We start from the raw sequence: 12,049 nt of genomic DNA, 5'->3' as shown, positions 1-12,049 counted from the left end.
ACTATGAGTCTCCTATAGATATACTGTTGTTTACATTCAAGTAATATTTTCCTGTTTGAGGCTATAATGTAATTTCCTGTGTGCGCATGCGAGATGTGGATGCACAGTGAGTTTTTGACGGCTTCCTTTTAGCATCCATAGCATCTAGCAATACAATGGCTTAGATTGATAAATGTACTAAAGATAATAAATTTAGTACTCATGGACACATTTACTAATTAATAGAACTATAACTTTTTGCTATCAACAATCGTCGTTTTATAACTTTTTTTATAGTTTCACCTAGCAACATTTGCTTCAAATTTTCTATGGCAGTTATAGCTAGTAAATTAGATTTATGATTATACTTAAGATGTACACGTCTCACTTGTAAAAAGTGAAGAAAATCGATTGATCAATGCACATCTTTAACTTCCAGAATCAACGCTGCAAACCGTTGGCTTGGCGTACTTGTGCTTTTGTTAAACATTTATTCATTTTTAAAATTACACTCGCAATTTAGCTAACTCCCGATTTGAAAGCTTTCAGTTGATACACGTTAGAATGACATATCTATGAATGACATTTATTTATTGCCATTGTTTTATTGATTACAGTTTACAAGATGTTTATGTGGCCCTTCCAGCCAAAGCAGCTTTGTCAGTGTGGTAACTGCCATAAATGGGAAAGAGAGACTTGAATGTGCGCTACATAAACTATAAGATGTTTTGTGTGAGTTTGCTGCAGTAGATTAACTTGTCCTATTATATGAGCTGAAACTATGTGAGTAGCCGCGACTTGCATGAATCTTTTTAATAAAAGCTTTATGCAGAGCTTTACGTATTACATGTATGTAATACAATATATATATACATGTAATACAATATATATACATGTAATACTATATATATATATATATACATGTAAGTTATACAATATAAAAGAAGTAAGAGATGACTAAAAATGAGATGACTAACATACATGTCTATATGTTATACAGTATATATACATGTATGTTATACAATATATATACATGTATGTAATACAATATAAATACATAAACCTAAAAATACCATTGTTTAAAACAAAAGCTGGTCAATGTTGTTTGGATTATCAGGAGTCATTGCTATGGAATCGACTACCGGTTACACTGCGTAAAATTGTAAATGCTAATTCTTTCAAAAATGAACTGAAGCGCTACCTCAGACAACCAGACGACTAAACCAACTAGACATACTTCTGCTGACTCTACTTTCAGGTTCCGCGCCTTGATTAGCCTTGCTATTGCGCACAGGGACCTCATCATCACCTTCCCTGGAGTGACATTTTTTTCTATTTCTCTTGTCTTTTATACTGTTAGAAACACTCTTCATGTTATTTTTTGTGGTTATATTATAGATGAAAATAAACAAACAAACAAACAAACATGTATGTTATACAATATATATACATGTATGTAATACAATATATATACATGTATGTTATACAATATATATACATGTATGTAATACAATATATATACATGTATGTAATACAATATATGTACATGTATGTAATACAATATATACACATGTATGTAATACAATATATATACATGTATGTTATACAATTAATATACATGTATGTAATACAATATACGTATATACATGTATGCTATACAATATATATACATGTATGCAATACAATATATATACATGTATGTAATACAATATATATACATATATGTTATATAATATTTATACATGTATGTAATACAATATATATACATGTATGTTATACAATATATATACATGTATGTTATACAATATATATACATGTATGTTATACAATACATATACATGTATGTTACACAATATATATACATGTATGTAATACAATATATATACATGTATGTAATACAATATATACACATGTATGTAATACAATATATATACATTATGTTACACAATATATATACATGTATGTAATACAATATATATACATGTATGTAATACAATATATATACATATATGTTACACAATATATATACTTGTATGTAATACAATATATATATACATCTATGTAATGCAATATATATACATGTATGTTATACAATATAAGCAGAAGCGGCAGCCGAAGGCAGCTATCGAAAAACAAAGGCAAAGGAGCAACATGGATGCTATTACCTGTCGATTAGAGAGTATGAAAAGGCCAAACACCACTTTGAAATGGTCCTTGAAGAAAATTCCCAATCCAACATAGCAAAAGGGGCTTTACATTGGATCAAGAACATCACGAGTCAACTACCCACAAGCTTTTGGACTGGCATAGAAAACTACAACCGTTACTAGCAAGACAAACAAAACTGTTTACAACCCTCGAGACTAAATTTATAAACTTTTTATTTAGTTATAGTTATTTATTTAAACTGTGGAGTTGGTAATACAAGATGGTTACAACCATCATCAACCATTATCTATTGTTATACTAAACACTACAATGGCTTATTAATTCATATTGTTTTAATCCAATGCACTAATAGATATGACTTAACAAAAATGTAAAAACTCTATAGAAGAATAGTATGATTAAACAGTTATCAGCTCGTGAGACCGGTTTAGTCGTGATTGCCAAGCACGGCCAGCATCGAGTCACATCCGCCGTTGCCAGGTGTCAGTCGGTTTAGTTTAACCATGATGGAGATGCAGAGCTTTGCTTTGGCACTGGCAATTGGGCTTATCAGCTCGATCAAGTGTTGCTTTTTGACTGTAAGAATCAAACCAAATAACTCATGACTATTAACCCACACTGGCAATTGGTAACAATACAAAGTCATTAGGACCAAATTATTGAAGGTAGATGCATGCATATAAATCCACAAAAATAAGTCTTTCATCCGAACTGTACATCGATGGTGAATAGCATTTGGAGAGTGTACATATTACATACAACACTGAGAGAGTGGCGTATGTATACATGCTAAAGCGAACATAACTAGTAGAAAATTTAAGGATTAGTTGATAACAAACAGTACAATGAGACAGCAATTCTTGCGATACCAGAATTTTCTGGAGGATCACAGACCCTGGCAATTCTAACACAACTGATAAATGAGAAAGATTGCACTAACATTATAGCCAAGGTGACAACAGTTCTATGTTAAATGCAAATTGTATGTACAGTGCACCCTCAGGATACGATTACCCTGATATACTATTTTTTCACTACGAAGTTGAACATGGTGAGGTTTTCACCTCATCATACAAATTTTATTTCACTATATATGAGTTCATGAAAACTTTCGCTCGAGTTCAAATTTGGCAGTCAGTGTGCTTATTACGTGAGTCGAAATGAAAAAGACGCCGAAATGCAGTTGGCTGAAAACATTTTCACAATGATGACCGATTTCTTTCAGGTCGGCATTCCAAGTGGGAAATTTTGTGAAAAGTACATAAGCGAGAACAAATATTCATTTTTAACGTTATACTCACTTTTATTATAAACCTTTATTCAGCATACGTATATAACTACAAGTATCTATATTTAATTCGTTAGCTATGGAATTTGAGACCGATACAAACGTTACAGGACGAAAGAAAAACAATTTCCATGACAACAAAGTTGGAGATCATAAATAAATAGGAAGAAGGCGCCCGCATTGTTAATACCGCTAAGGAATATGGTCGCAACCTATCAACAATTGCAACTATTATGAAAAACAAGAAATCCATTAAAGCAAGGAAAAAGTTACAACTGCCGACTTGAAGGAATTGGAGGCAATGCACAGGATCAGCATTCAAGAGAAGCAACAATTGAGTGGCGAAGATGTAGAAGAGACAGAAAAACCTATACAGGCAGAAATCAAAGAAGCTATAAGTTGGTATAAAAGCCTTACTAAGTTCATTGAAAATAAACATCCGGAAAAGGTTCTCACATGCTGTATTATAAATAATGTTAATGAAAGGTGCAGGATCTCTGTTAGAGAAATTTTCAGGAGTCGTCAGAAACAGACTTCATTGGATAGATTCTTTTTCAAAAGAAAAGTTTTGAAAAGCACAGATGATAACAGCAAATCTAACACAAAAGCTAAAGATGAAAGCACACCTGAAGAAGTGCTATTAGATTAAGTATTTTTGAAGAATTTTTATTTCAAGTGTTTAATTTACTGAAGTGAACTGGTATATAAAAACAATGCTGTGCAAGGCATGTATAATATATATCATTATTTATCCTCTATGTGTGTCATGTTTTTTATGTTTTATTCATTTAATTTTGTTTTACTTTATTTCATGTTTAATCACGTTTTATTTATTTTATGTTTTATTTCATGTTTAATCACGTTTTATTTATCTTATATGTTTTATTAGTTGTTTAATCATGTTTTGGCAGGCGGGCCTGTTTTCTACTACGTAAATACAAACCATTGATGTATGTAACTCATTTATAACTAGCTACTCAAGATAGTTGACACATTCACATTACCTTCTAGAACTTGCTAAAGCCCTGCCCTCTAGGGTATAAATATGTACAAACTACAACCTTCTCTGGATCCTTTTATAAGCGTTAGCTAGCAATTGTCTGCTTTGCACCAGCATTTACAGTGCACCAGCAAGCCTCCTCAATAAGTGATCAAATACGCTATATTCTACATTGCACCAAGTTAGCTTGTTTTCTTTGAGCACTCTCTGCACCAGCAAGAAAACTGTGTCTTCCTGGCCATTTCTGTTTTTCAGGACTTGGAAATGGTAAAAATCTTTTTTAAACCTATAAAAAAATTGGAGTTGCGATCCCTTCGACATCATTAAACAACTTCTTTTAGCCTGCTAAACATTCCATTTCGTTATGTATTAAATTTATTTGCAAGTTTACAGTAACATAATTAGCATCAATACGTTTTTGCCTCCTCTACTCTACTCGCTACATGTACCAGCCCAAGTCACGTTACTCCAAAGGTATGTACGTACCGTAAAATTATTTTTTCAATGGCCAAGTGTGCGAGGAGCCGCTTTCGAGAACTGCATCGCTTGGCCCTTCTTGTCAAATTAAGTTGAAAAAGGTTTTAACAAGACAAGCTTGTTCACAATATTATAGTGAACGGGAAGACCGAAACTGATTAGTGATAAAAAGTTAAAATTCAGGGAAATAATTGAAAATACATACTAAAACTTAGTTTTATGTGTGTTTAGTAAGCCAAATTTATTTGAAGTGAATTCAAATTTTATGTTATACGTACATCTAGAAGATAAGAACTTTTTACCATACATGATGCATTTGATTACATTATAATGTTGCATCTTATTGCTGATCATAACCACTAAATACAATAAATACAGTTACTGTTGGTAACTATAGTTACTAAAGTTAACATATTATAATGCTATTTATTTTCAATATGCAAAAATCTTTTTATAAAATTTTGACGATTTTTACTAGTGGATGTTTGCATTGTATAATTACAATTGTTTCTATACTCCTACATACAAATTTTTCACCATACGACGCCAACCCTGGAACGGATCAACATCGTATCCAGAGGGTGGACTGTACATGTAAAAGCAAGAATTGTGGTTGAATTGGAACACAACTTCTGATAGCCTTCTTGGAACAAAACTTTCCTTGCTTAAATCACCAACAAAATGCGTTTAGCAACTCATATCACAAATTGGTCATTCTGGGTAACAAATAATTTTGCCTTTTTGTCAAACTCAAAGTTCATATGACACGTAAGAGTTTTTCCAACAAGAACCATTCCCTCCAATGTACATAATTCAGAATTGTTTTGGTTACATAATGAGTTTTAACTTTGAAAAAAAAGTGAAGCACCGTGCAAAAACTTTAATTTCCTTGACTAATGGCCTTCTTATAACCAGCTATAGTGACTAAGGTAGCCATGACAGATCTGATAGCCTTCTTATAACCAGCTATAGTGACTGAGGAAGCCATGACAGATCTGATAGCCTTCTTATAACCAGCTATAGTGACTGAGGAAGCCATGACAGATCTGATAGCCTTCTTATAACCAGCTATAGTGACTGAGGAAGCCATGACAGATCTGATAGCCTTCTTATAACCAGCTTTAGTGACTGAGGAAGCCATGACAGATCTGATAGCCTTCTTATAACCAGCTATAGTGACTGAGGAAGCCATGACAGATCTGATAGCCTTCTTATAACCAGCTATAGTGACTGAGGAAGCCATGACAGATCTGATAGCCTTCTTATAACCAGCTATAGTGACTGAGGAAGCCATGACAGATCTGATAGCCTTCTTATAACCAGCTATAGTGACTGAGGAAGCCATGACAGATCTGATAGCCTTCTTATAACCAGCTATAGTTACTGAGGAAGCCATGGCAGATCTGATAGCCTTCTTATAACCAGCTATAGTGACTGAGGAAGCCATGACAGATCTGATAGCCTTCTTATAACCAGCTATAGTGACTGAGGAAGCCATGACAGATCTGATAGCCTTCTTATAACCAGCTATAGTGACTGAGGAAGCCATGACAGATCTGATAGCCTTCTTATAACCAGCTATAGTGACTGAGGAAGCCATGACAGATCTGATAGCCTTCTTATAACCAGCTATAGTGACTGAGGAAGCCATGACAGATCTGATAGCCTTCTTATAACCAGCTATAGTTACTGAGGAAGCCATGGCAGATCTGATAGCCTTCTTATAACCAGCTATAGTGACTGAGGAAGCCATGACAGATCTGATAGCCTTCTTATAACCAGCTATAGTGACTGAGGAAGCCATGACAGATCTGATAGCCTTCTTATAACCAGCTATAGTGACTGAGGAAGCCATGACAGATCTGATAGCCTTCTTATAACCGGCTATAGTGACTGAGGAAGCCATGACAGATCTGATAGCCTTCTTATAACCGGCTATAGTGACTGAGGAAGCCATGACAGATCTGATAGCCTTCTTATAACCAGCTATAGTGACTGAGGAAGCCATGACAGATCTGATAGTGTTATCTGTTAATCCTAATGAAATCTGCTGAGCTAGCATTAAATACTAACCAGGCTTCCCTGGGGTCGCGTTGAACATGAGATCAACCTTGTGCACGACCTTGTTGAGCAACTCCAAAGAGATAATCTGCTTTATGTACCCATCAATCTGTGAGTGGTACTCCTCTACATCTATCATTGCTATCCTGCAAATGAGAGAAGTTTAGCACTTCTGCCCAAACTGCATGAATGATAGTTCAAGGAAACTGCAGCATAGCCAAGGCATAGGTGGCATAAATCAAGAAATAGCACCATAGATCTGGTAATAGCGACAGACCAGGAAATAACAAAAGTAGAGATAAGAAAAAAGGGCACAGCTTGACACCATGACAAAACTCTGCCTCGAAATAAGTACGCAATGGGTAGTGGTTGCAAACAAGGGACATTAAACATGTAGACATGGTCATGTATGGTTACACTTTAATTTATGGAAAACGTTAATTTACTTGTAAACTTGTTTTCAAATAAGTTTGTGAGCACAAGGCAAGTTTTGTGAGCACAAGGCAAGTTTTGTGAGCACAAGGCAAGTTTTGTGAACACAAGGCAGGTTTTATGCCCACAAACAGAAATGTTTATACCTACAATACCTATAAGAAATATCTATAAGAGAATATGACTAAACAACCAACCACTTGGAGCAGTTTCATACCTATAAGTCGGCTAACATATCAGCTGACTACCTCAGGTTATTAGAGGTTAGATGCAATACTAGGACACAGGCTAAATTTATAGGCATCAAACGTTTTGTCCTCAAACATCTGACTTGTAAGCTAATTGTGAAATATTTCTATGTTGCCAATTTATGTTCTTGAATCCATTATAACTTCTGACAGCTGACCTTGATTAAACTCAGTCTCGAGGATAACTTCCTAGTAAGTGACACTGATGTTAACACACTGAATCATGTTATAGGTTAAGCCTACTCCTGATTTGTTAATAAATAATACCATAAAAACTATGTTTTAATATAAAGGCTTGCTTCTTCCCAATCAGTGGTAACATGAGCTGGTGAGAATAGTCAGAGATGTTGCGAGTGGGTAGGAGATGTTGTATAATGTTATACAATATATATACATGTATGTTATACAATATATATATATATACACATGTACACGTATGTTATACAATATATATACATGTATGTTACACAATATATATATACATGTATGTTATACAATATATATACATGTATGTTACACAATATATATATACATGTATGTTATACAATATATATATACATGTATGTTACACAATATATATATACATGTATGTTATACTATGATTAACTGCATATGGTGAGGTTTGTTGAGATCTTGCCATCCTCCCAAACGTTGTAGAATGTTTCTCACTATGTTTATAAAACCAACATGTTTTAGACACACTCATTAGGCAAAGATCTAAACAACTTTCAAGATCTTAATAAAACTGAATAAAATTGAAGCACGATGCAAAATGCAAAACCATAATGAAAACATGGGTTTAGTACATTTGTTAATGCTATGACTGCCAAGTGTACATGGCTGCCTGGTACAAAATACTGTCATGTGCAAGATGCTGCCAGATGTATGATGCCGCCAGGTACAACAGCCTCTAGCTGCTGCGTTGCCTAATCTTTCACCACATATGACATGTTTACCTTCAACTAAAATCTGGCTTTGGAATTTTTTGAAGTCTGGCTTATGCACTTGGCTGAGTTCAGGAGCGACAGGAGTGGGAGGGTTAACAATATCATGTTTCCCAGCTAAAATGAAAACAAAGTAATTTTAGGAATTTAGCCCTTAAAGATGTGGTTGTGTCAAAAAGGTCGATTTAATGAAATTAGGACCAATAAAAGGCTAAAACATCAGCTACGATTTGATGTCATTTTTGTCTTTATAGACTAACCCTTTCCAAGTCGTTTGAATGAGGCCATCTTTTAAAAAGCTCAGATTCGAGCCGGTGCTTTATTCGTGCCGTAACAAGAGATACATGTGAAAAGAGTCCACAAGCGATAAATATAAGATCTCTTCATTAGCCAATCATAAGCACAAAATTTTTATATAGGTCATATTAAATTAGGTCATATTTCGAAAATTCTCATTGTTAGGGATTTCACTCTATTACTAGTTAGTTACGCACATGCAGTAGATTAGATTCGAGTAGCTACGTGCATCCATCGACACTGATATTTACTTTACTGACTTAATTGACATCATTAATTTACTGAATTACCACACCGACACGTTTTATTGACAAACAACAGAATTGTAACAGCGCCCAGTTCAGCAAAAGTGACTCAAAGTTTTCTGAGCGTCAGGTGATTAAAGATTGGGGCAGACAGGTTATGGTTAGAGCTGAGAGGCATCAACAGCGTTATGCTGCAGAGAAAGATAGGAAAATGGAGGTAAATTTAAGAAAGGAACATCGATTGATCAATGCTAATCTTTAACTATCAGAAACAGAGCTTTGAATTGTTGGCTTTGCGTATTCATGCTTTTCTTAAACATTTATTCATTTTGAAAATTACACTCGCAATTTATCTAACTCTCAAACTGAAAACTTCAGTAGATACGTGTTAGAATGACATATCTATGAATGACATGTATTTATTGCATTCGTTTTATTGATTACAGGATGTTTATGTGGTCCTACAGCCGAAGCAGCTTTGTCAGTGTAGAAACTGCCATAAATGCGAAAAAGAGACTTGAATGTGTGCTACATAAACTATAATGTTTTGTGTGAGTTTGCTGCAGTGGATTAACTTGTCCTATTATAGGAGCTGAAATGATGTGATTGGCCACGACTTGTATGAGTATTTTTAATAAAAGCTTTATGCTGAGATGAAATTCTTTTTGCTTGTAAAAATTATAGGCCCCTATAAAAAAAAATTATTGAAGATAATGCAAAATATGATTTGCAGAACATATTGAATACGTTATAGCCCTGTTATCATCTGTGCTGAAATCTTCTCTGATAGATGGATTTATGAAGTGTACTCAGAGCTGTATTGACAAATGGTTTTGAATAGCTCGACTCAATTCCAACGGATCATATATTAAGTTAAAAAGTTTTATGCTCCACCCTACTAAGTGAGAACAGCTGAGCCCACAAATCGCCAACCAGGTGCAAGAATAGTTTTATTAATCCTTTACCAGAATCGGTGGGTTAATTGATTTCAACGAACTTGACGGTGTTTTGCGTTCACTAATTTGGTCAACTCCTAAAACCATTTGTTTTGTATTTGAATTAACTAATGGAATGGACCAGTAAACTTTTTTACAAATCGATACTAATAATGACTAGATAACGTAGACTATACATGACTTTTTGGGATGCAGTTTGTTTCGCCATATATTCGTACATATTATTTCCAACGAGGCCGGCATGTCTAGTTTTTTAGTAGCTAGTTTCCGGTGTGTGTGTGTAGCAACTGAGAACTTAGCTGATACAAAGGCCGTGATAATATAAGCTAACTCGACGACCTAGTTACCGTAGATTAGTAGAATTGGTAGTCGGTACTGAAATATTTACTCAGCATTTAGAGGAAGTTAGTATGACAAGTTTTCAATTTCCCTTATTTGAGGCGTTTGAAACATTAATAATTATGTATCTGCAGCTGGATTTAAAATTTTATTCCAGCCAACATGAGCAAATACAAAATAAAATATATGCCAATAGAGCCGCGTAGGACTGGACTTTTATCGAATTAGCCGATGTGAATACGAGAGATAGAGACAGGTTGTATCACGCGTTACATCATTTTGGACAAGTCTGGGCATGTTTTTTTGGCCTGAGCGTTGTTACCGCAATCAATTTTTTCCGATTTCAATCTTCAAATATCTTGACAATGAGATCGCCTGGCACAACAAACAACATATCAACTGATAGACAAAAAAATTACTTATGATACTTGATTTTAATCAAGTATGCCTTTTGCATACTTGATTAAAATCAAGTATGCGAAAGGCCGCTTTTGAGAAGCACATTGCTCAGTCTTTCTTGTTGGATCAATTTGAAAAACCTTTAAAAAGGCCGACTAAAAATGATAGTAAAAGCAAAGCGAAAAGCGCAGACCCGAAGATAATAGAAAACGGAAATAAAATTAGAATTGAGTTTAGTGTAAGAATGAAACTTATCTTTATGTGCGTGCATGCGTGTTTAGTAAGCTAAATTCATTAAGGTTAAATTTAAAGTTCATGTTAGTTCAATGCCAGACATTCACCTACTACTGTAGGTGAATGTCTGGCATTCATTTAGCTTTAGCTTACTAAATACATACTTAAAGCTGAGGTTTAGAATGTATTTTACTAAACTTCAACTAAACCTTTACTAATTTGTATTTAGTATCTAACATAGGAAATATTGCTTTGAGACACGAGAAAATGGACAAATGTGCTCAGTCTCGCAATACATTAAGCTTGTATGTCGAGTTACGACTGTTTGTATCTTTAGCTCCTCCGGTTCACAGCATATCTATCTGTAGCATGTATGTATACATCTCCGAGTTCACTGTATATCTATTTGTAGCATGTATGTATATCTATCTCCAAGTTCATTACATATCTATCTGTAGCATGCAAGTATATACCTACGAGTTCACTGTATATCTATCTGTAGCATGCATGTATATACCTTCGAGTTCACTATATATCTATTTGTAGCATGTATGTATATCTATCTCCAAGTTCTGTGTACACTGAATATGTATCTGTGACATGCATGTATATCTATCTCCAAGTTCATTACATATCTATCTGTAGCATGCTAGTATATACCTACGAGTTCACTGTAGATCTATCTGTAGCATGTATGTATATACCTCCGAGTTCACTGTATATATATCTGTAGCATGTATGCCCATCCATGTCAAGGTCCACTATACATCTATCTGTAATGTATATGTATATTTATGTCATGGTCCACTGTATATTTATCGGTAGCATGTATGTATATCTATCAAGGTTCACTGTATATCAATCTGTAGTGGGGATACAAATCTATCTTAAGGTTCACTGTAAAGTGCACCCTCAAAATATGATAACCCGGATATATGATTATTTTCACCTTACGAAGTGGAACATGATGATTTTTTCACC

The 12,049-nt window shown here is 34.3% G+C and overlaps 1 protein-coding gene across 2 annotated transcripts; it reads right to left on the bottom strand.

The window, feature by feature from the left end:
- Positions 1-2,136: 2,136 nt before the first annotated feature.
- LOC137408761 (uncharacterized) lies at positions 2,137-11,842 on the bottom strand. Of its 2 annotated transcripts, XR_010980127.1 has the most exons (4): positions 11,733-11,842; positions 8,611-8,715; positions 6,987-7,120; positions 2,137-2,724 (listed from the first exon to the last, which is right to left on the bottom strand). XR_010980127.1 is itself a non-coding variant. In XM_068095345.1 (3 exons), the coding sequence occupies exons 1-3, from the start codon at positions 11,816-11,818 to the stop codon at positions 2,576-2,578; spliced, it is 369 nt and encodes a 122-aa protein (XP_067951446.1). In that variant the 5' UTR covers positions 11,819-11,836; the 3' UTR covers positions 2,137-2,575. The 2 variants fall into 2 exon arrangements, 1 of the variants encoding a protein (XP_067951446.1); XM_068095345.1 differs by lacking the exon at positions 8,611-8,715 and having other exon boundaries at positions 11,733-11,836.
- Between the last annotated feature and the right edge of the window lie 207 nt (positions 11,843-12,049).

This window comes from Watersipora subatra, chromosome 11, assembly GCF_963576615.1.
Source record: "Watersipora subatra chromosome 11, tzWatSuba1.1, whole genome shotgun sequence".
NCBI classification, from domain to species: domain Eukaryota; kingdom Metazoa; phylum Bryozoa; class Gymnolaemata; order Cheilostomatida; family Watersiporidae; genus Watersipora; species Watersipora subatra.
This window is presented reverse-complemented; position numbering and strand designations above follow the sequence as displayed.